Source organism: Acromyrmex echinatior, chromosome 7, assembly GCF_024713525.1.
Source record: "Acromyrmex echinatior isolate Ae372 chromosome 7, ASM2471352v2, whole genome shotgun sequence".
Taxonomy (NCBI): Eukaryota; Metazoa; Arthropoda; class Insecta; order Hymenoptera; family Formicidae; genus Acromyrmex; species Acromyrmex echinatior.
In genome coordinates, this window is record NC_141858.1 from 9,533,783 (window position 1) to 9,560,659 (window position 26,877).

Consider the following 26,877-nt stretch of genomic DNA (forward strand, 5'->3'; position numbering starts at 1 on the left):
TCCATTTCCAGACTGCGGCGAATCTTCTTCTATGTAACTACTCAGCCTTTCGCAAACTCGAAATGGTTTAAGTTTAAAACGATCACGGAAACGTGAGAATTGTTATCAACATTTTACAGATACGACTTGAATAAAGATGCAGTACGACTAAAGTAAATAAAGTGCAACGCTGAAGTAACTATCAACACGATAAAGCCAATTTTTTAAACATAATTATTTAATAATCATTTAAATTCGACAGTCATATTGATAATCAAATAAAAGTAAAAAATTTTAATAATTCGAAAATGTAATAAAATTTAATATGTAAATCTATAATAGAAGTTCTAATTTTGTTCGCCCACATGTTATACACAATGACATTTTTCATGCTATTATAATTAACAATAATGAAATATTCATAGCGTATTTTTAATTTTTTCTTTAATTTTGTTAGAAGCTTTGTACGAGATGGAAACCAAATTTTATTACATGTGTAAAATCCGGCTTGCTACCTTGTAAAAAAGGATACAAGAGGAAACAATGGATTAAATTCCTTTGACTCGCTTTTCTCGATATCATAGAAATCTTATGCGTAAACCGATCTCCTGGTTCTATTAATATTCCAAGTAATCACACTTTTTCAAACAAAACTTGCAGTAGGTTTTATGATTGAAATGCATTATTTAAAATATTGCTTTTGTTCATCAAAAATAGATATTCATTTAAAATTATTAATATAATATTAATTAAATTAAGTATACATTTCTTTGTGTCTCTAAAAAATCTTTAATTAGAAACCTTATAACATAAACTATTGATTATTCTTTACTGAAATGATCAAATTTTTTTAAATTTTATCTTTTAACATATATTATTCATACAAAATTCGCAATTTTTAGGTATTTTATATACATATGACAAGTATATTATATATATGTATATATATATCGTGTTAAATAAAAGTTTTACAAAAGACTATAAAAGTACCTAAATCGAAATCTACGTATTTTTATAATGACGTAAAATTTTTACATTATCTATTTATGTATAGTCTAGAAAGAGAAAACTAATATTGTAAACATTATACAGCTGAAAAATAAGTCACGTTGTGATTCACGCTTCTTTAATTACGCTTATTAAAAGATTGGTGGCTGGTCGTTTACTATCATTTGTTCACGTCAAACACCACTTTCTCCACCTTTCCTGTTTTCCCAACTTACGGAGACCCAACTAAAGAAAGAGCGAGCCGCCGTACCATTAAATTAAATAGCAGTATCCCACGGGAATTTCATGACGAGTCAAACCGGTACTCACGTTTTTCTTTAGAAATAAAGATAAAAAAAAGAGAGAGAAAGCGAGAGAATGTCGAAAGGACCCTCCGTTCTTCAACGTGGCCACTGGGGGCCGATAAACCCGCCGCCACCCGTTCGATTTCGCGTAAAAGGGATGGAGAGCTTTATCGGTCTATCAGGTTACCCGCATCCACGCGACTTAGAATCCAATTGCCGTTAAGTGCGGGTGCGATTTATCGCGAAACAAACGGGCGGTGCTTCTTTAGGCGCACGCTAACACCGTGCGGATATCGCGGTAAGTAAAGGCATGTCGTTACAAGAAAGTCTGTTGAAAGTTCTTCAAATTGACTTTGCGTAATGAAAACATCGTTTATCTTTCCTCGACGAAATATATAGTATAAAATATAAAAAAGGATAAAGAGGAGAAGACGGGAGAAAAGATAAAGGAATATGAAAATAAAAAAATATGTATAAAGTACGAATATAAAATATAAAAAAGTTTTATATCAAAATCTCTTGGAGGAAACTTTGTTAAATTACGAGGAAAGTTTATAGGAGTAAATTTCAATTTTTATTCTTCAGTTAAAGAAACGCATTTTCTTTTTGGTTTAATTTAAGAATACAGGATATGTTACGTCGTATTTGACTTTACAGACAGCTATATATTTTGATAAAGGTAGGAAAAAAGAACGGCGTACTCTGACGGCGCGTCGAGTTCATGTATCTCGTGCGATATAAAAATGTATGATGCGCATATTGTACCGCGGCATATTGTACCAGTCTCCATTTCCACGACTTGTATGAAAACAAGCGAAGTAGATAATGGTCGTAGCATAAGATTTTCTTTCACGAAACTTTAGACTCTTTCAGGTTTCGCCTTTTGAACTATACTTGCTTGCGATATGTACGCAATCCGCGAATATAGCCAGCGTTCGCATTGTTACATTATTCTTTTCCGTTTGAATTCCTCGAGAATTTTATAAACGAGTTCAGGTATAGGTAAATTAAATTCTATGTAATATATACGTACATGTGTTTGTGTTCATATGTTACAAAAATTCGCATAAATCACACCAGGACGAACAACGCGAGCAAGACTGCCACTACAGTTGCTTGGTTAATTTAATTAAATTAATGAAAAGCTTATATTATTATTATTATATAACGTATTATTATCTTATACGATCATTAGCAGTAATGGAATTAAAAATTTCCATTTTCTAATTAAAAGCTAAATCTATTGTAGCACTGTTTACTTTATTAAAGACGCATTGAATAACAAGGTAACAACCGAAAGACTGATTCCATCTGTATTGGACAGACCTGATGTACACAACGCGTCATCGACTATCGATTAGTCACGAGAAATAAGCGTACATACATTGTAGTGACGTGAGTACAGATCCTATTAATTCGAACTAATGGCTGTAAAACGAAGCACGACGTATAAATCGTAACGCGACAGTTGTGCGTAAGCTCGAAGTGAATTTAAACGAGCGTTTGCGATATGTGCAATTCCTTTCGGAAGAGAAATTCGCAATCAGATATCTATTCTATTAATTAAATATTTCTCAATAGAAATCGTATTTTATTCTTTAAAATTTTTATACATCATTATATTGAAGAAAATTGGCTCAAATTTTTATGCTGTAGAACAAGAGAGAGAGAAAAAAAATATAATCCATACAAAAGTTAAATTTCGTATCATTCTTTCTCAAGATGGAATAATTTTATTCAAAGCTATTTATTTAGTCATCGATGTTTAAATCATATACTACATTTTATTGGTTAAAATTTTTACATATTAATATTAAATTTTCCATGTTGTAAAGAGAGAGAGAGAGAGAGAGAATAAGATAAATAAAAAAATGAATGAAAAAAGTTAAATTTTATATTATTACTATTCTATAAAAACAAAATAATTTTATTTGAAATTATCTACTTATATACAGGATGTCTCGCAATTTTTTGCCAAGCGCTTTTGTGCAGATTTATTAATTACTAAAAATTGCCGAATATTGATTTTTAATAATTTTTTACTTAAACACTATCAACTTTATAGAAAAATAGTAAGAGATAAAAATTGTTTATTTTCTTCTCATAGAGCTCTAAGAATTTTTTCAGAATGTTTTATCAACTTTTTAATACTGCATTTTCTTATATTGGCAATTATTTTTATCAACATGAGAAAATACGGTATTAAAAAGTTTTGGAAAAATTTTTAGAATTTTTTGAGAAGAAAATAAGCAATTTTTGTCAGATATAATATTTAAAAAATTATCACAATTATTTGGAATAGGAGCAGTTTCAGGGAATTGTGAGCAAATTTCGAAATTCCAGACTTTTTTATATTTTCCCCTGATTTTTCCCGGTTTTCCAGGTCTGTGAATGGTAAAGGACTTTTTGATTCAGTTTAATCTACACAAAACGTTTGACAAAAAATTGTGGAACACCCTGTATATATTACTATTTAATTGATTTCAAAATCATGCATTACGAGAATTGTAAATACGCGTATTTCCCTTTACCTCCCGGTTCAATTATAATTTACTTCGTAAAAGTCCATTAAAAATTATATTAGCTTCAAGAAGATGCTATATTTGTGCTCGCATATATCCATGGCTGCAGAAATATACGCGATTCGCCTATCTACGATTCGAAATGTATACTGCAAAAGGCGGACATTGGCCTGTCGAGATTAGGAAGTTTCGGAGTAATCTCTGGACGAGCGCACAGTTCGAAGGATCGACCGACCGGTTGGGTAGGGCGATTACGGACGCAAATGCGCGCAATCGGAAGCTGTAACGATCATTAGCCTATAAATCCCGGTCGAATCCACTTACGAGGAAGGGCGCGTTCGTGCATAAAGGCGAGGATAAATTCCTCGACTCGACTCGAGATACTCACTCGAGGGATTTCGTGAAATATTCGCGACTATATAAGCTATCCCCGCGTTTTCTCTCTCCTATCGCTCCGTCCCCGTAATTTCTGTCCCGTGTAATTATAACAATCCTTCGACTTTCGTGCCTCTTCACGTTAAAGCTGCGTCATTCCCGAGGAAGATAAGAACCGAGACGGATGCGGCTACGGAGTAACCGGATAAGAAAAACACCAATGAAAGACGGGACAGGAAACACAGACGGCAATTAAGCAGCTAAATAAGCATTTAACGCATAATTGACACCATCTTTCTGTACCATTTCGTAACAACGATGTTATCGGAGAACGGTGTCTCCATTTGTCTCTTTTTTGCATCACGTTTGACGTCTTTATTTAACGCCGCGCATTGTTATCTTCTATATCATATTTTAAACGAATCAAACGAGTCGAAATGGATGTCGAAAAGTGCACAGTTCTCTTTGAATGATTTTATTAAGGACTTTAATATTCTTTTTAGTGACATTCAATTGCACACACGACATTAAAAGCACTCGCACACGATATAGATGAGAGGATTTATGTTCGTTTTAACGTTAATATTAACGCGCTTTGAATGAAATGTCGTTTCGAAAATCTATACGTGATATTTTTATAAAAATTGTTCAAATGTTTTATTAAGCTCCGCTTACGTTATCCGATTTTGTAGCGTTGTAATTTTATAACCTCGGTTTTATAACAGAAATATCCAAAATCAACGCGAAATAAAAAGAAAGTTGACAATGCGATTTTTCCAATTGCGGGCATAGTTCAATATTATATCGTTACATGGTGCAAATTCAATATAGTGCATATTGTTGGCAATATTGTCGATGAAATATATTGCGAACGCGCAGCTGGTTATAATATATATCGTATTGAGACGGTTTTATGCAAGAGTTCAAGTTCTGTGTGCGTGTACTTTACGTGTTAAAGTTTTACAACTCGATTTATGTTCCTGTGCTATATATTTCAATCGTAATTCGTAAACGAGGTGTAATTACATTAACATGCAGTGCCTATCTGTTTGAAGCACTTGAATGTCAAAACCGGATCTATAAGAGATCATTTATAACATCGACCGAGAATCTTTGGAATTCTGCGCCAATCTCCTTGACGGTGATCTTTTCAAGAATGTCTCATGATTTGCACCGAAGGTGAGATAAATGGTTGCAAATTATCAGTGTCAATAATAGTCATCCGGCATTTATCAATAAACGCTTATTTCTTTTAACGTTGCAATATTAACGCAAGTAGATATTTACAAGATTTTTTTATTAAAAATTACGGTTCCCTCACAAAATATTAGCATTTACACTGCAATTTTCCAAGACCGGTTTATGTCGAAGATAATGGGATAAGAAATTTAAATATCGCGTTGACGCCAACATTTTAATTTGAATTTAATTCGATTCTTCTTATTAAAATAATACTACTTAATTGTTATTCCAATCTTAAAAATCCCATGCTTAATCACGCAAAGTGCACGGTATAAAAAATAAAAAACTTGGGATAATAATTTATGCAAAATTCATAAACAAAAATATAAAAAGACATCTCATAATAATTTTTTAAGAAAAAAATCTACATAATAAAAACATTTTCGGATTTTTCTCAAAAAAAAAAAATACAAAAAGACAGTTTGATAGAAACAGTAAAGATACGGAACGAACGGTTTTAATAAAGTATTTAAAAATTTAGTTAGATACATTTGAAAATAATTTTGCTCTGAATCATCAAAATAATTATACGCTTAACATTGATGGAAATATTAAAAATTTTAACATTCTAGCAATCAATTTGTGCGTCCTACATAATTATTTTGATGGTGCAAATCAAATTATTTTCAGATACGTATCTACTTAAATTTGTAGATAATTCAAACCATTCTTTCCATGTATAAGAAAGTAATGAAATGTAAAAATATTTCACAAAAAGATTAGAATAATTTTTTAATTGTTTAAGTTATTTCTCAACTGACTATTAAAATTTGGACTAATTTTTATACTAATTTTTGAACCAATTTTTATGAAAACTTAAAACAGAATATCATATGTTTATAAAATTAAGTTAAGCTTAATCTTTTACTGAGAATCGTTCAATAGTTCATCAGTCCTTATAATTAATAGTAAAATTATTGGCTTTCAAAAGCAGCTTAAGAAAGCGTCGAGATTCACGCATCGAAAACGTACAGAATCGTACATCGAGACACAATACCCGCCGCGTTTAAATGTTGAAAGCGGTATCGAGAGCAATATTTCTCCCAGAGAACAATACGATACAGAGAAGGATAGAGGCAACTGCCGCGACAATGTTCGCAGTTACCGCCGTCAGGAAACGCACGCGTAACGACCATTACCTACTACGTTTACTCTGCGGATGCATCCACCACAGCACTTTATATCGGCGCCGATGCGATGCACCATAGCACAACACTCACCGTCCAAAGACGAACGCGACCCTTTCGAATGCGCCCAAGGGGATATCGAAGTGGGAAAATTTATCTCGGATCGGTAATGGGTCCCGATCGGAACGCGTAACGCCGACCGATTCGCTATGTCGAGTTTCGCGGTGACGAAGTAGCTTCCGGGATAGCGCAGTAGTTGCTCCTCCTCGTCGCGTGCATCCCCCGGAGGATGCATCCCCCTTCCGAGCGGCTGCCAATATAAACTCGAGGAGACAGACGGAGTAGCACACAGCCGGATAACCAGCATCAGCGCCCTTTTCTCTCTCCTCGTTGTCGACGTCGTCGTTGTCGTTCGGCCGCGTAAAGTGTCTCTTACGCGAATCTTGCCATAAAAATGGAACCGTTCGCGCGTAAATGTATTTGGTCTTCGATCGAGAGTCTCTTCCTTTATACAAACGACCGCGTTGTTCGAACGAATTCTTCAGAAGCAGAGCAAGCAACGTTTCTGTCATCTCATAAGAACGTAAAATTTTTCATACCGAAGAGACTGGTCCGACTGGTAGAATAATACATAGAATAACGATTTCTATTTTATTGATTTCTTTACCAACTGAACTTTCGTTGCTAACTCGATTAAATTTTCAGTAAATTTTCCAGTATTAAATTTTTATGTATTTTTAACGATTCAACTACTACAATTGACATTCGTATAACTTTTATAATCAAAATGTGCTACACATAATACATTTTTATTAAAACATTTACGCTGTCGGTAATTTTGAAAATATTAACCGCTTTGTGTTTGGATTTTTCAAAAATATGATAAAGTGCACGGCACTAAATCAAATTAACGGAAAAAATAAAGTTCTATTGGAACGGCAATTTCATAATACAGATTTTATTTATCAGGAGTATTTTATGGAAGTACACGTTGAATTCAGCTGTGTCAATAGCGAATTGATACATTGTCGACCGATTGAATGCGAATGCCTGAATGGATACACAAGTAGCCCTCGATAACATACTCCAATGACGGCTTTTCATTTTGTAATAGGATCATAATAAAAGAAAAAAATTATATTGTCAACGACGAAAATAGGGGTCAATAGAGTAATCATTAAATTCAAATCAGTGTAGCATTCGCTGTCAACTATCTTCTCACTCTTCATTTTTCATCGTATCGAGTCTCACTCTCATCAAATCTCTCATCGTAAAGTACTGTATAATTATAATTTTGACTTAGATCACTGTGCAACCACAATTTAAACAAACTTGCTACATCTTTACTTTCTTTCTTTTCAGTTTTTTGGAGGATAAGTATTAAGCAATATATTAAGCAATTTGTTTCATTTGTTAATTGAATAAATGTCCATTGAAATAATTTTTGTGCCGATCTTTAATTATAGATAATATGAAGAGCCATCTCGGTTATCCGAAGAATGTCTATCCTTTTTTATAGCATTATTATCATCTATAATTTCCTCGTTTCGCAGAATCTACGTGCTCTTTCTATGATAGTCACGTTCTGCGTACAAGTTATTACTCCTAAGTGGAAGGAATTCGATCAGGCTAAATGCGATTTTACTCATTTATGTACAGAACCACATCCCGTACATAATTATTGCGTCGACGAGCACGGTTTTCTGTATGTGCTTAATAGAATTCGGCAATAAATCGCGCACGTACGCCATTCTGACATTAAATTAACTCGTGTATGTGGAGATTGGCGCGCGAAAACCGAGTGCTATAAAACAAGAGCGAACGCGGATCGTCCGAAATCAGCAGATTGCATCGTTTATCACCCACTGTCCGAAAATCTATGTATACGTTATGCGCAATTTATTCGAAACGATCATTTAACGGTATGCAGCGTGTGCAGGTTTGATTTTAAATACCATCTATGGCATACTTAACCGAATGTAATCGCGCATGATGATGTAATTACTGCGATTCCGCCAGGATATAAAAAGGTGAATGCAAAAAAATTTCCAATAGGAAAAAATGAAGTTAAATAATTTAAAATGTTTCTTTGGGATATAAGTATATATGTATAAATATTATATAATCATATTGTGTAATACCTTAACTTTTTGTATTTAGGAGATTAACGACTTAAAAGTCGGGAATATTGTACGGAATATATTCGTAACAGTTTGAGATTGACTAATGATATATTTTTAATATAAATTATTGAAATTTTTAATGATTTATTAAGAATGAATATGGAATGTGAATACACAACAAGTAAGAATATAAAGTCGAAGTTGGATCTTTAATACTTTAAATAATTCAATGTGAATTATATATATATATATATATATATACTATGTGTACTTGCATATATATCATATTTGTAGCCTTTCGAACTGCGCGCTGAATTGGTTTTCCGGATATATTTTAACGCAATTAAACTACTATAATAATGTCGCAAATTAAATTAAATTGATAAGCAAATTTTAATAATTTAATACTCAGTCGTCATATTAGAAAGATGTTAATGTGTTGAAAAACTGTAAATAAATTTATTGCCAAAAATATTACCTCGGGAGTTAAATCTGGATCTCTTGTATTCCATACGAGCATCCTAAGCCTTTAGACTTTAGACTATTCGAGGCGTCGAGTGGCTTGTCGCTCGATGCGATTGACTCGCGATCTGTAGATCCGGATTCAATCTCTGATTCTTCGTAGCTCACATACGCGATTTTTCGCATTTAAAGAGCCAAAAATAACTCCATTTGGTAATTAAAAGATCTTTGATCATCAGTGCCGTTCGGATCCAGCATTAAATCGTATAGGTCACATATATCAGTGGATATATAAATTCTCACATTGTCTATATATATATATATAATACACATACAAGACATTTTGTATTTTCTTATAGATATTTATATCATTTACATATCGATTAACATGTATTATATTTCTTCTTTATAAATTATGTCAGATTTTTTTTTTATCGAGGCCACTCGACGCCTTGGTAGTCTAAAAGCTTAGGACGTTCGTACGGAATATTAATATAAGAGATCCGGATTCGATTCCCAGCCGAGGTAATATTTTTTGCAATAAATTTATTTAGAGTTTTTTCAAAGCATTAACATCTTTCTAATATGATACCAGATTGAACATCAAATTATTAAAATTTGTTTGTCAATTTAATTTAATTTGTGGTATTATTATAGTAGTTTAATTACGTTTATAAGTCTGGAAAATCAATTCGGTGTGCAGTTTGAAAGACTACAAATGTGGTATATATTGTACAATAATATATATATATATAATTCACATTGAATTATTTTCGACTGTTGTAGGCTTTAATATTCTTACTTATTGAAATTTTTAAATTATTATACAAAATAATATCAATTTTTTTATTTAAATGAATTATTCCAATATTAATCAATATTAATGAGAAGATTGTGAAAGATCGTCACGTTATTTTTGTGATACATGTATATGTGATACATGAAAATCTCGAAACTTATTGCTTTAATTAAATTTATAATATTTTTATATTCTTAATTTCAATGTTTTTAATATGACTAGGTTTATAGAGATGAGTAATAAATTCAAATATCAAACATTTTAAAAGAATAAATATTACATAATATTTATATATGCATATCATATTTTACTGCTGCATTTATTACAATTGCAAACTCAAATTTTATATTCTAATAGGAGTTATCAAGAGAAAAAGCTTTTAATTTTTTTATTTTCTGTGATTTTTTTTTTAATATATGTTTATATTTGACATCATTTATACAAATTGCATTTCAGCAAAGATAAAAAATAATTTAGCACTCACCGAAACGACGTGTGAACGGGAGCACAGTTACAGCACGAGAAACCAACCATTGCTTAGTAGAACGTCTCGATCTGTAAAATACAAATATATATATTATATATTTACAAATATTATATATTTACAAAGATATATATTATATTATAAAAAGATATGTTCGTGAAAATCGCATTGAATCAATATCTCAGAAAGGACGTCCAAAATTACTTGACTCGGGATAAACGTAAAATTATTAGGAAAATAAAAGTAAATCCTAGATTAATACAAAATTGACCTCAGAATTATACGAAGAGACTAGCAAGAAGGTACATTCTGATATAGTTCGTCGAGCATTAAAAGAAAGTGGTTACAACAGTAGAGTTGCTCGTAAAAAGCCATTCATAAATGAAGCGAATTGGAAGAAAAGATTAATTTTCGCCAAGGAATTTATTTCTAAAGAACAAATATAGTGGAATGATGTAATATTCGCTGATGAGAGCAAATTTAACATTTTTGGATCTGATGGACGGAAAATGATATGATGAAAAGCAAACGAAGAATTCAAACTGAAAAACTTGAAACCAACTATGACACACGGTGGTAGAAATTTAATGGTTTTGGGATTGTATTTCAAGTAAAGGAGTGAGTGAATTAGTTTTCATTGACCGAATTTCGGATAAAAATAAATATTTAAGTATTCTAAAAGACAATTTAATAAAAAGTGCTAATAATATAAATATACGAGATAGTTTCAAATTTTATCAAGACAATGATCCAAAACATAAATCGCGAATAGTGCAAGAATATTTATTATACAACTGTCCAAAAGTATTATATCCTCCACCATAGTCACCAGATTTAAATCCCATAGAAAATTTATGGGATTTATTAGAGCGTAACATTCGGATTACGCCTATAAGATCAAGAAGAATTAAAATTACGATTAAAAGAAGAATGGACGCTCATTACATCAGATTATTTAACAACAATTATTTTTAACATGCCTAAACGTTTACAGCATGTTATTAAATAAAAAGATTATCCAACAAAGTATTAAAATTATTATTATTTTGTTTATATATATATTTATATTATTATATCTTGTTAGGTGTCTGAATATTTTTGCGATACCAGAATTAAGCAAAATTCTATAATTTAATATATTCAAAACTGTATCATATAAATGTAATTATAAAAATAAAATATATATTTCTAATAACTATAATGAATTTTTCAATTTAAAACAAAAGCGTAAATTTCTTACTTCAACAGAAATTATATTTAGAAGGTAATAATTTCTAAAGTATCATGATGTCCGAATATTAAGTCACTGTATCTATATTATAGCACTGACAATAATTAGTATTTCAAAACGTGATTATTACTCAGATTGATTTTTTTGTTTTTTAAAGATACTTAATAAGAGAATTACATAAATATAATACTTTTTTATACGTATATATTTATAAAATTTGATAAAATATACATGTGTATATATATATATAATAAAATGTTTTATTTATGCATAAATAAATAATAATACCTCTTTGATAAACTGACACTTGGAAAATATTCACAGTCGCAAGAAGATATTCACACAGTTAATTATCACGCGTACACTAATCACAGGATACACGACGACGACGCTTTACATGGCACTCTCTCGTCGTTAATCGCACGTAATGTTAATGCACTTTATCATACATTGAGAACAACGCGAAAGGATGCAAAATCATACGAAAATACAACGCACTTAATTCTTATGACGTTTTGTGGATTTAATGGAACTCGGAGTGAAAAAGAACTTTGGTCAATCATTAAATTTACGTTGTTAGATAAAAGTAAGAGCACACGATAGACAAAATGTCAGCCAACTGTTATGTCATTTATCGAAAGTTGTAATCGATGCAATTCTAATCCTCCTTTAGCAATTGGGATTTTTAAAGGCATCATCGATATTTTGATGGTGAACTTTGATAGATAAACTTATCTGTAAAAAATAAATAAAATACAATCTAACTTCTACGATGATAAAAACTCGTTGTTAAAGCTCCGACAAATACACCAGAGTTTTTTCGATAAGTATATCAGATTTTTATATAATCTGGAACAACAAAAAATTGCTCTGTATCTTGAAGACTCTTAATGGAAGAATTAAAATGCATGTTACTGTCGCAAAGTTAATCGCAAATGACAGAACAGTCCGCCGATTATCATTTATACATTTGATTATCGTGTGCACTTGCTTTAACATAATTGCTAAACAATTATATCAGAGTAGAAAAAGATCGCGTGTAACGCCTTTCGGTGCCTCTTGTGTTATGAAGGATAATGCGACGTCGCAAGCAACGGTCGCCTACCAGCCTTGAGTATTGTCGCGCGAAGGTCATCATGTTTACAAAACAGTTCATACTCGTATATACGCCGTGCGTCAATCGTTTACTTCCTTTCATAAAATATTTAATGTATCTTAGGATAAACGTACTACCAAATATATTTCGTTTCCCGTTCCGTATTTTTTTACTTTGAATCAAGCTTTGAATTGATAAACGATCCACGCGGGCACCGCGCGGCTTTTCTTTGCTTGAATTGCCCGATTCAAGATTATTCGTGCACCTTGCGTACGTTGAACATTTAAATACCCGAGAATTTAAAGTACAACGCGAAATATACGATGTTAAGTCGATGCCAAGTGCTTTCCGTAAGTAATGTGAGCAAGCAATAACTGTTGTCGGTAAATTTTCTGTAAAAAGGTATTTTGTGATTCTCGTTTTCGATTGATTCAAATTGTACTTCAACGAATAAATCGAGCAAGATATATCCAGCCCAACGACACACTCACGAGAATTGCAGGAGTTTTACATCAGAGTTGATTATTTTTTTCTATAATCAAGAATGAATTGCATTTCAAGAAATAGATACACGAATAGACGTACGGAGTGACACGTTCGTTTATTTACTGAAAGAAGAATTTGATAATATTTTTCAAATATTGAGTGAATAATTCCCATCAAATGTTTGATTAATATAAACCAAATGTAATTTTTTTTTAATATTTAATATATAAATTACTAAAACGGTTGATTATATTATTATGTTTAGTAATACTTACTAATAAATATTTATAGCGAATTTGATTGGGAGTACTAGTTTTTTCAATCGAATTCGTCATTAGAAAAGTAAAGTCATTTTTGGTTATATTAATCGAACATTTGATTGGAATTATTTCACTCAAACACGATAGATATTACCAGATTCTTTTTTCGGCGAATAAACGAACCATTATTACGTATTATAATACATGTAAATTCATGTTCGAAAAGCGATTTATATTACTTTGAATGAAAAGATATTTTTATAGAAATAACTTGAGCTGTAAAAAATTAAAATAGATAAGTATCAAATCGATATGAGCATTTACGGATCAAATTTTATGCAAAGTTCATGCGTAGCATTGGCCAACTTCGATCGCTTGTAACTTGAGAACAAATTGCATCTTCATGTTTGTATTAGAATAATTTCAATTCTAACTCATCTTCAGAGTTTGTTATTAAATTATTGTACAGTGGGACATCGTGTATATAAAATACCGATATACAGTTTCCAAAAGAGTGAAAATAAATTCTTCCACGCAAGATTCGAGACTAATAGATAAGAGGATCTTATTCCTTAATTAACAAGCTTTCAGCTTGAGCTTAAGTAGAGTCTTAATTTAAAATTTAATTACCTTAATATTGAAAGATTATAAGAAATGATGGCATTCGGTTTTCATTAAATCGATTGTAAATTAGGTAATGTAGGTATTCCACATTAATATGTAGAATACTTACATCGCTAGCTGGGGAAAGCTGCTTTATTTTTTAAATTAATAAAGTAATAAATCAATAAAGCAATAAAAGCGTAATATAGAATGAGACGAGTAAAACTTATTAAAATAAAGAAAATTGCTTCTTTATGAATGAAAATGATTTCTGAATTAAGAATTTTGTATGTTATATGTAAATAATAAAAAAGAATTTCGATATAATTCTATCAATGAAAATGTACCATTCATGAAAATACGTATCACATTTCTTATCACGCTCTTATATGATGATGTAGATTTTACGCTTTAAATATAATATATATTTTCTCCTTGTTCTTTTCCAAAAATCATGTAAGGTAATTTCAATTGGATTAAAAAATTCGCTTTTTCTATTTCCAGCACCTCCACAGAAAGTGGCAATCAGTAATCATCCGAAGAAGCAGATAATCGAGGTGAAGGTGGGCGAATCGCGGCGCTTAGAGTGCATCGTTAGTGCAGCGAAACCAGCTGCCTCCATCATTTGGTACCGCGGAAACACGCAGATCAAGGGCGGCGACACCACTATCGCCGCAATCTCCATCCAGGGTGGTAAGTAGTTACGCTATCCTGTTACGCACGTTGATATTCGATTACGATAATCCCGCGCGCGAATGAATATATCATGGTTATTACGCGACGAGGATTAAATGACCGCCGTATTATATGTATGCACAGATAAGCGCGTTTCTGATCTAATAACGCGGTACCATCTAATTAAATTTCGCAACCGAATATAAATAGTTTTCTCATTTGCGCGTAAAAGCGAGTTTTTGAATTAACATTATTCTACCATACTGATATTTGTTGCTTATTGTATTCAACATAATTGTCAATGATCGTGCTGTGTATACCGAAAATTGAAGAAAATTAATTTTTTTATAAATATTTGCTTAAATATTTCTAAGTAAATACTTACTATAATATAAACATATATTTATTTGATGCAAGAATTATTAGTTAGATTATTTAATTTTTTTTGAGTAAAATTTAAGATGAATAAATTTTTATTTTTGTTAGGACTATAAAGAAATATATATTGAGATTTAGTAAATTTTTTTTCAGTTCATTAATTTCTTTTTACATTAAATTCTGAATTGCGGAAATATCAGAAAGATTGATTAAATTCTTTCATTATAAATAACTGACAACTGTTATTGATACTGTAAAGTGAGTGATAACAGAAATTGTCGACAAGTTTAACGTATACTTTACGTACTTTTACGTACTTTCTAAAAGTTTGAAAACACTTTTTAAGAATTGACGTGGAATTGATGTTTGGGATTATTTATTTCAAATATCTATATCAATGTGTTTTTTTAATAATAATTCTTCAAAATCAATAACAATTATTGAATCTATCCAAGCAGAACAACTAGTCATGATATCAAAATGTCGAAATGACTCTAAGATGATCATTAAAAGTCATTTTTTAATCATTTCTGATTCATTTTAATGTCATTTTGATATTATCGTGATTTATTGTTCTGCTTGAATAAAAAATTATTAGTTAAAATACTTTTTTTGTTGAGGATATTTCAATAAGCAATCCGAATGTTATGTCGATGACAATAAGAATACACGAATCTTTTTACGTCTTTTAAAGAATAGAATTTGCTTCATTGACCCAAAGTGATTTTATTCTAACATACGTATTTCTTTATCTGTATTTTTGTATTTTCGTAATTAGAGAAAAAATGTCGTAACTAGAGAAAAAAATTAAAAAAGAAGACAGCTTTCTATTTATCTTTCAACACATAGAAGCGAATTAAATGCCTGAATTGTATAAAAGATTCTTGCAGTAATTCAAATACTCAGAAAAAAACGTAAAAGGTATTTAACGGATTCCCAAATCTTTCAGACGTCTAAAAATTCTTTTTGCTACGTTCTTTACGATCTTTTATATTCTCTGAGTTAGTCAAATTCTTCGTAATTGCAAACTAGACGAAATACGCGTGAATATACAGCATTAAGATAGGATCCAAACTAAGCATGCGAGCACGAACAAGCATGAATGAATAATCTTAGCGAATAGCTGTGTAGACTGTACCGATCACTCTCATTGAAGTAAGCTGTTCATTCGTGTTCGTTCGCGCACGTTTCGCAGTCTAGATTCGGCTTAGTGCACGATATTCGGAAGCGAATAAGTAATCTCGCGTTTCGTAGGAAGCTGTTCGGGCGACGCTCATCGCGACGCGCATAGAAGTGGGAAAAAGATTGGGACGGCATCGAGACGCCTCTCCCTCTTAGCGCCGCTTCCAGTTGCCAAGTGCATCTTCGATCGATCCCGTGACACACAACTCTGGCCGCGCTCCAACTACCGAAATTGACATTTCTGTCTCCCGCTCGCGCTACCGCTTGCGTTTTTACATTCGGCCGGAGACAACCCGACGAGACATCAAACGATTGCATCGGCCGGAGCGCGCGCCGTTTTACCACCATCCGGCGTGCAGGGTTAAAAATATATATATCCTGATAAGAACATCGATAAATAGTGTGGACGAGATGAAAAGGGACGCGAAGCGACGCGATGCGATGTGATACGATTATACGATGCACGGGATGTTCGTGAAATGAATACTGACTAAATTTTTGCAAATACAAGTTCGTAGTCGTCGAAAGTAGATAAGAAAAGTTTCTGCGAAACGTGATGCATAAAGACGCTTCATTAACTATTTCGATGAACAGGAATGAACGAATGAATATCCAATGAATGCAGAAATTGCTATTTCTTGTCGGTGATGAAATATTAATCTAGTAGAAAAAGGAAGGATAAAAGAAAGAGTAATAGAGATGACTTAATTTTACAAAATGTAGACTCGTGTCATATAAGACTAAATAATTTTGATTAAAGAAATTAAACTTTAACATAAAAGTGTCGTATAAAAATATTAGAATATTACTGCGGGCTTTTTGCATAATAACTCTAGTTGCCGTTTTATTGTTTAATTAACTGTGTGATTGGTTCAATATATTATAGAAATTTAGCTGCATATGTTTCGTGAATTCTACGTATATTCGACTCGAATGAAATGCGTGGAGAAGGAAAATCCGCACTTCTACGAACATCGCGATTATTATCGCGTAACGCGAATTTATTATCGGAAAATACACGTAAGCAGACTGTGATGAATTTGTAGGTATTTAAAACAAATTTACTCTTTACATTTAGCGGATTATTCGATTGAAGTTAAAATGAATATTTTGATATTATTTTACATTACGTACATATTTTAATATTATCCCTTTCGGTGTAACATGAACATCAATTCCATTGCCATTTATAATACGTTTTAAAAACAGGAAATAATGTTTAAATTCTGTAATTCACTGTAATGAAAATTGCACCATCCATGAACTCGTCTTTGTAGACATGAATAGATTGCTTTTACGAAAAATACATTTTTTTTTCACTTGCACAATAAAAATTGCTTCTTTTTTTGCATCGATAGATAATATTTAACATTTTTAATATTTTATCCAATGTCAACGTATATTATTTAATGCAACTTTATAAGGAAAAGGAGTGAAAAATAACTATATTGCAAATCCTTGTGTGTAATAAGTGTGTAACAAGTGTTTTCATATACATATATATATATATATATATATGTTGGTTTAGTTTTTTTTTTCATAAAAATAATCCTATATACACATTTAAAGTGTAAATCCATTTCCATGTACAGTATAGTGTGTTATTTTAATGAAAAACTAAATCACAGTCATATATGAAAGCACTTATTTCACTGCAAACCCAAGTGTGGAAAAAGTGACTTCGATATATGTGTGTGATTAGTTTTCCCTGTAAAAATAACACACTGTACCGCATACAGAAATGGATTTACGCATTTAAACGTGTAGTATAGTGTCATTTTTACACAAAAAAGTAAATCACACACATATGTTGAAGTCGCTTTTTACACATTTGGATTTGTAGTGTACACACTTGGATTTGCAGTATATAAAGCTATTAGATGCGCTCTATCTAACAACAGCGAGAGGCTGTGAACAGCGTGAAACGCAAGTCTACGTGCAGAAATAAATCGCAATCGTCATTGTTTCCTTTGTTACGATGCTTTACTCACATCTCGCTCGTCATTCTAGCAGCAATCTTTCCTCGACCATTACGCATCCAGTCAAACCCCGTTGAGAGCGTTTGTATCTCCGGCGTTTGTGTCTCCAAAAACCGTGTGGATTGCAGCGCGCGGAATAAAGAGTCATGCATCGTGCTTTCGCTGTAAAAGCTTGTCCGAAGCTTTTAACGGAGATTTAAAAAGAGATTCACATTGCGAATACGCGTATCTTTCTCGCGTAACGTTACGTATACTCGTGACTATAATGTAAATTATCTTTGTGCGCGTCATTTATGAATAATTCAACTTTCTTCATGAATCTTGAATTAATTTGACAATTCGCACAAATAATCGAGCGATTAAAGGCACGATCGAGAGTCAAGAATCGATATCGTTCGATATTGAAATTAATTTTGATATAAATTCAAACACACATTCAGATATTTATCAATAAATATGCGATACGTATCGATTATATTCTAATTTAAAAAAAAATATTTAAAATTGATATTATAAATTTTAAAAACACGTAATATGTGTAATTTAAATATTGAAAGTAATTTTTTGGGATAGCTCTCGGAAAATTTTAGAAAATATAATTAATAAAATTGATGTGTCATCATCTGCATTTTCTCGAAATTGTTAAACAATTGTAAAAAAGCAAACAATAATAAAACATTAAAGAAAAGTGATTAGTTGCTGCTATTATATAGATAACAGTAAATGACAACTGGAATTTACGGTTACTTGAAATCCTCATCAAGTAATGTGTAAAACAAAAAAATAATATCTAGTCAATGGAAAGTAGTTTTAATTTCGCTATAAGGTAGAAGCAAGTGACAGGTAGTATTTATTTCACGATTTGCGTGGACAATGTTTCAGACAAGGAGAAGCCTGGGGATACGAAGGAATTGCTCAAATACGACACTCACGGTTCTATTACCATCATGCCTACGGCGGATGATAATGGGATGGATTACACCTGCGAGGCCAGCCACCCGGCAATTCCCATAGATAGGCCTATGCGGGCTACCATTACACTTTCCGTTTTCTGTAAGTAACGCATTATATTTGCTACAAAAACATGCACCCGCGTCATCACTTATGTCATGACGCGTTACCTTAATATATTGTCATGAAAAACGTATAGCGAGCGTTATATGAAATTAGAGTTCGTATAAGCATTATCGGGTCGACTTCAATTTAAAATTTTGCTGTTTTTAAGGATGTATCAGATGTATAATCTGTCTGCAAAAAATAGGATTGATAATTTATACTTTCCGTATAAAAATGAATGTTATATACGCACAAAACAATTCAATAAGGTCACAATATTTATACTTAACAATGTAATTTTATAGTTTAAATGAAAATTTTCCCATTTTATTATAATTATTTTTTGAAGACATGTCTAGTTCTTATTAATGTAATCTTTAAATTAAACAGGTTCTAAATCATCGCCAAATTTTTTTACATTACTTTTATATAAATACAATATAAAAAGTCTGTAATTTTTTCATTTCGTTAAAAAATTCGTAATACACCTTAATTTTACAATGCTTTATTTGTGCAGGAAAATGACGAATTCAACTTGTATGCGAATAAATGCTTTCTATTATAAAATAGAATAATAAGAGGTTAACTTTGACAATTTAGATAATATGCTATAATATGTACCGCGGTAATAGTAAAATTATTTAGCGTTCACCAAATTGCTGAAATTCATGTAACAAGTTAGGTTGAATTTATTACGCAATGTAATCCTCGGAATGAATCGCAATTCGCTAAATATATATACAAAATTTAAATGCGCGATACGGACGGAAGTATATATAGAGCTCTTCTCAAATCTTGCATACACGTCGTCACTTTGAGTCATTTGAGCTGAGAATGACTTTCGATCCCAATTATCCAGATTATGTTTTCAAATGAATTTCGTTAGCACGACACCTCTATATAACGGCGCAACGACGGTGTCTGTTTTACAGATCCACCTGGTCCACCATATATAGAAGGCTACACCGAAGGTGAGACTGTGCAACGCGGTCAAAATGTGGAGCTCGCCTGTCGATCACGCGGCGGAAATCCGCAGGCGGAAATTGTCTGGTACAGGAACGACGAGAAGGTCACGGCGGCCCATCGCAGAGGCCCAGGCGTCAGCGAGAATGTGTATTCGTTCATCGCCCGAGCGGAGGACGACAAGGCTCGCTACAGATGCGAGGTCTCTAACATCATGAGTGTGCAACCTATGAAAGTACACGTCGATCTCACCGTACTGTGTAAGTGTGCGAGCCTACGATAATTGCGCGCGGTTAGGTAGCGGTAAAACGTTGCAAATTGCATTTCGAGAAACGCTCTGAGAAACCCTCCGTCCCTACATTCATTCCCTGTACGTTACACCCATCCTTCATATAATTGCATGTTATTATCATCTCTTATATTAATCGGACTAATGGACTTTTAATTTTTAATACATTTAATACATTTAATAATGCATATATACTAATCCCTATGTAATTGTATGTTGTGATCCTTTTTGTATTAATATGATGAATAACGCAAAATATCTTCATTTAATTTATCCACATTTATGTTCGATAATTTTATTTATATAGCTTAATGAATTAATAATTTTCGAGAATGATTTAATTGATATAAAATTAACCTCAGATGTTAATTTCAAAAAGTGCTATAAAAAGAATGGAAAAATATGGATTTTTTATTGCTCTTTCCTGTTCTTGAATTTCTTGTAGAATGCGTATTTCTCGCGAGTACTTGAGACGTATTTAAGGTGTTAGAATATTAACGTTGCCTGGTACCTGTCTGTGGCACTCACCATTACTTTGCCGCAAAGCATAGTATTGCACAACTAAGGTATGCACAGCGTATGGACGATCTCTTGCCGACGGAACAGCTACATAAATAATTCTGCTTCTCTATTTTCGCTGAGGCTACGTTCGCGTTACCCAAATTGAAATTTTGCTAACTTTATGTTCGCGTGATATATGCGATAAAGCTAGAAAATACCACGGCTTATCGTACATTTACGATTAAGGGTAAACGGTTGTCGACAGTACTGTTACAGATATTGACAGCCTGTTGGTAAACTTTATATTTCATTTTTTTTACGGCCAACATGAAAAATGAAAATTGACGACAGCAAGCGATATTAATTTTTCAAATGTAGCTTGATGGCTTTTGGTTCCCGGAAATTTGCTTAGCAGGACATCAAGATTACAAAAATTCAAATCTAAATCTTTGATGCTATTCTAGGTGACATACCCGGCTTTCTTTTTTCAATGCTTTTCTAATTCTTTTTCTGTTGAATAGACATTATAACTTTTTTATTAATAAAGATACATACATTTGCTTTATCTAGCATTCTGGTTGAAAAAAACAATTCTTTACAATGTATATGCATCTTAAAAATCTGTAAAAAAAATCTTATCTCAGCCACAGAATCTTTACAAAGTGTTCATCTTATAAAAGTTTTTATGAAAATCGAATTAAGTTGGGTATACTATACTCAAGTGTATCGTTTCCACAGTGTAACTTCGAAGAGTTAATAATTTAAGTTATCTTTCTTTTGGTATTTCCGTTTTTGTCTTTTACATACTATCTAAATTCTTTAGTGAAATTCATTTCAAAGAATTTAGAGAGGATATATTCACTAAACATTTATTCTGGATCTGCTTTTATTTCAAATTAATTAAGTATTTATATCTACATTGAGAAAAATATCTGTTGAAAAATAGAGGAACCAAAAGACTCTGATTATATCAATTCCAGTTGTCTCAACTAGAATAGTATTAGATTTAACCAGAAAGTTCTGATTCGTTTATTTTCAACCAGACATTTTTCTAATGTATCTGTCCTTTTTTTTTATCATTCCCACCGTGAGTTTTTATTAACCGCCCATTCAGATCAACCAATTGGAGTTTTTTCACGCGCTTACTGTTATGATTCTACAGTCGCGCCTGCCGGAGTAACCATCACCGGTCCGACCGAGGCGAAGGCGGACGACCAGGTGCTCATTACTTGCACGACGGAGAACTCGAATCCGCCCGCGGATATAAAGTGGACGGTGGACGGGCATAATTTCGAGAGCAATGCCTCGAAGACGGAGCTGGCACCGAACGGTGGCTGGATCACCAGCTCGAACGTGACGTTCAGCATTAATCGCAAGAGCCGCAGCATCGTCGTCATCTGCCACGCTTCCAACGCCAAGCTCACGGAGAATGTGGTCGGCACGCACACCATCAACGTGATATGTGAGCATTCCTCTTCTCTATCATACAATTTCGCCAGGCATTCGGTACAAGCGCATCACGCGGACACATTGCAGTTGTAACGAGACACTGCTCTTCTCGCCCGCGGCGAAAATCTAATTTCCGTCCCGCGTCAAAGACTCGTACTGGATACACCGAAACTACTGTATGAGATATTTTACGGAAGGACCTTCCAATTGCCAATTGCCGATATTAAATATTTTTAACGGCCGCGCCTCAGATAAATCCTTGTTAAGATAAAAATGAGGTAGGATTAACATAATTAAAACGAAAAATGAAATTTAGTTCATTATTTACGCTCTTCGCTTCATTTACGAATGCAATTAATCCTCTTCATGGATATATTCTCATTAAAGAGGAGAACCGACATTTAATATATTTTTAATTAAAACGTAAACAACATATTAATATAATATAAAATAACATTATATGAAGATTTATTTCTTCTTTTAACTTCTGATTAAAAATGCTCTTTATCACAGATAATATACGATTCAAATGCATATAATGAAATGAACAAAGCTGTGTCCAAGATAAGTTAAAATGATCATTCCTAAAACATTATAACGCGTGCAAGTACTCTTCTCAAGCTGGCGAAAAAATCTTTTTAATGATCAATTTGTAACACACGTTTAGAAAATTGGGTAACGATTATTGTTGTTGTTCCCGTTGACATCTTCACGGCACGCGATGACAAATTAATCGGCCACGCCATTGTTATCCGGAGTCCCGAAACACGCATACGTACACTATTTCGTGAATCGGATGGTCAGAATTCATTTAACATATTCGACATTACGTCATGTTGCGCATGATACACTCTTGCAATAATACAACCGTAATCGACCGACATTAATTTCCGCCATAAATAAATAATCCTTGTATAATCAACTGCGTTTTCAGTTTGTAATTACATGCATTAAAATTATTCGCTGTCTGAATATACTAAACAATTAGTGGCCTCCAATCAATACCGCGCTCGGCAATCCGAGACTATAACGAATGCCACTCGTGTCCATAGCGTAACTGAATTCAATAAATAATCCTTACAAATTATTATAAGCCTTTTACCGAATGTTCAGTGAACAGTGAGATGAAGTCGACAAACAAGGCAAGATAAAGGCAAAGACGAACGATAAATGTGAGTGACAAAAAATGAAGGAAAAACGTTTGAGTGCTTTTTTATTACACATTTGTTACTGGTGTAAAAAATTTTTATATTGTATAAATTCTTTTTTCACTCACATTCACATTTTGACTTTCGATAAAAGTATTTTTAAATCGTGCATGAATATATATGTATATAATATCACTGAGAAAAATGTCTGATTGGATTAATTGGAATTCTGGTTGAAAATGAATGAATCAGAATTTTCTGATTAAATCTACTAGAATTCTGGTTGAGATAAGGAATTCTGAATGGTACAATCAAAATCTTTTGATTCGTCCATTTTTAACCAGAGGCGTTTTTCTCAGCGTAGCAAATGTCAGAGATGCATAATGTGTGAATATTCAAACAGTAATTAACCGGTTATGATTGAACTTATTTGATTTTGTAGATCCACCTTCTAAATTAATCGTCACCGGATACGAAGAGGGCACGACGATAGTTGCTGGAACAGTGTTAAAGCTCATGTGCACCGCTACGGCGGGTAATCCATTGCCCACGTTAACATGGTACAAAAACGACCGCAAGGTACGTGAACTTGTACAAAGGATCGTCGTAAATCTAGTAGTGGCGGATTATCACATAAACTCAAAAACATGAAACTGTAAATGCAAAACTGTTTCCTCATTTCTTCCAGTTTCAAAAATTTTACCAATTATTGAAGACATGATAATGACGGAAGTAATCAATTTATTAATTTAATGGATTATCCAATTCCAAATGTGTTTGTTTTTCTTAGGACTGGCGCTTAATTAAATTTGGAAACAATCTTGCATCTGGAGATTAAAATTCCTCGCAGTGTATTGAACAGAAATCTTAAAACTCATTTTCTAAAGTTTTAATATATATAATTACACAAAATAATGACATTAATTCTTTTTGCGATTTTCTCAAATAGAAATGAAAGAATTTCGGGAAAGAACAATGAAAGTCAATAATTTATATATAAGAATTATTAAATTTTAAATTTGATCTAAAAAATCTTATAATTTATACAGATTTTTTTTCTGTACCTTTGAAGTTTTCTAATTTTTGCAAGCATTTTTCTTGATCTCTAAATCAACTTTGAGATCCGCCACTGCGGATACAGATAGTTACGTTAACATTCTCTTATAATGCAGGTACTCGGCACAGTGAGACAGCGAAATCATGCTGTCTCGAGCGAGCTGGCGATACTCGTCAACGCGTCCGACAACAATGCCCACGTGCGATGCGAAGCGACGAATTCCGCCACCGAAATCCCCCTGCTCAAAGTTCTCGTGCTAAAAGTCTATTGTAAGATATGACTCATCCCGTATATTCATTATCAGAACCCTTTTGTGTGTTTTTATCGTGGGGTCACTTAGATCGAGTGAGAGACATTAAGTTTCTCCAGTAAGAAAAGCTTGCACATAGAAATGATTGAACGACGTTATAATTACTCTCTTTTTCTTCACGTCGTGAATCGCGAATCTCGGCGCAATAATATTTTAAACCGTTGACTTTTTCACCCTCTCCAGTTCCGCCCGAGAGGGTGAAGATTAACCGCGAGCCCCAGGATTTTCACGCCGGCCAGGAGGGACGCCTAATCTGCGAATCGAGCAGCAGCAATCCCGCCGCCGAAATGTCGTGGTGGAAGAATGGGATACCGGTACCCGGCACCAGAAACAGCACCAAGCCCGGATTACACGGCGGCTACCTCTCGTCCGTCGAGCTCACACTAGATTTAACCGAGGACATGAACGGCGAAGTGTACACCTGCGAGGCCAAGAACGCCGAATTGGGGAGATCTAGCCACGACGCTACGACACTGGATGTGCTATGTGAGTGTAGACCCTAAGTAGATCTCTCTTAACGACATAATCTGTACACCTGCGAAGATCAGCATTCATGCACGATCGTGTATGACTATACGAGTAGTGCGAGTGCATTCAACCCGGAAATCTCCGCAAAGCGCGAATGCACGGTAGTATCCCTTTCTATCTCCCTGAATATATTGGATTCCGCTCTGGTATAAATTTATTTGCATTTCATTCACAATACCTCGTCTATACAATAACAACGGCGTAAAATAACAATCAATCGAAGTACAAACGAGTCGAAAAGAATGTGTAGATGAGATTGTGGAGGGAGAACAATTAATCTGCTATTTATTTTTATAAGCTTGTTATAAAAATATATTAAAAATACACTGATATGTACGTCATATAAAAAATATTAAATATATAGTATATAGGTAATAAATAGATACATAAATTTAACAGCTTTTCCATCCTTTTTAAAATTGTAATCTCGCTGCTCGAATAACAATATATGGATTGTTTAAATTTTTTAATTGCATGATTATATCCAGAAAATCGAAAAAATAAAATTATATAATTAACAATCAAAGCTTTGTATAAATAAAAAAAAATGAAGCTATACAGTTTTATTAAATACTAATTTTGAATAGATTTTAAGAAGATTTATTTACATTTCTTTTCACGATATTATATGTGCTTATTTAAAAATGATATCAAATGTATATATTCGTTCTTTTAATATCTTGCTTAATTATAAAAATAAAATACTATAACGAACTTATTTTTTTTGTTCCTTCCTTCAGACAAGCCGATATTCTCACCGTTGGACCCTTACGAATTAACCGGCCTGGAAGGAGAGCCTTTTGTAATTTCCGTATCGGCAAGAGGCAATCCGAACACGACGGAATACACGTGGACAAGGGATGGTCTACCGTTGGGTAGTAACGGTAAGAGAATAACAGCACATGGTTCTACGCTAAATATCACGAGATTGGATCGTCATGACGCCGGTACATACATATGCGAAGCGCTGAATAAGGAAGGAACTACCTTTTACCAGCTAAATTTGACCGTGCAGTGTAAGTGAACAATATCATGCGTCATTTGCAAATAAATTTTATTACAATCACGATTAATTTTATGCTAAAAGAAATTAGCAGTATTTGATATCTTAAAAAATTGTATTGACTTTAATATCTATTTGTATATAACTGAAGAGTCTGTCTCTCACGCGATTTTCTATCTCTAAGTTTTTGCTGAATTTTATATAATTATTTTAATCTTCTATAATATCTTTTTTCCTTTCTTTCTCTTATAATTATTTTTTCAGATATCAAGTGATTC

The 26,877-nt window shown here is 32.8% G+C and overlaps 1 protein-coding gene and 1 long non-coding RNA gene across 6 annotated transcripts in view; one reads left to right on the forward strand and one right to left on the reverse strand.

Moving 5' to 3' along the window:
- sns (sticks and stones) overlaps nucleotides 1–26,877 on the forward strand; it is a 319,941-nt gene that overhangs the window by 274,850 nt on the left and 18,214 nt on the right. For all 5 annotated transcript variants that reach the window (XM_087407788.1, XM_087407789.1, XM_011069976.2 and 2 more), the window contains exons 4-11: nucleotides 14,586–14,774; nucleotides 19,178–19,348; nucleotides 20,284–20,574; nucleotides 22,267–22,566; nucleotides 24,144–24,280; nucleotides 24,874–25,027; nucleotides 25,252–25,554; nucleotides 26,337–26,612. In XM_087407788.1, the coding sequence (XP_087263914.1) occupies nucleotides 14,586–14,774; nucleotides 19,178–19,348; nucleotides 20,284–20,574; nucleotides 22,267–22,566; nucleotides 24,144–24,280; nucleotides 24,874–25,027; nucleotides 25,252–25,554; nucleotides 26,337–26,612 (1,821 nt within the window). The remainder of the gene's footprint in view (nucleotides 1–14,585; nucleotides 14,775–19,177; nucleotides 19,349–20,283; nucleotides 20,575–22,266; nucleotides 22,567–24,143; nucleotides 24,281–24,873; nucleotides 25,028–25,251; nucleotides 25,555–26,336; nucleotides 26,613–26,877) is intronic.
- LOC147909157 (uncharacterized) overlaps nucleotides 1–26,877 on the reverse strand; it is a 96,421-nt gene that overhangs the window by 59,635 nt on the left and 9,909 nt on the right. Inside the window, exon 3 of the long non-coding RNA XR_015545669.1 lies at nucleotides 10,406–10,476. This is a non-coding gene — a long non-coding RNA (uncharacterized LOC147909157). The remainder of the gene's footprint in view (nucleotides 1–10,405; nucleotides 10,477–26,877) is intronic.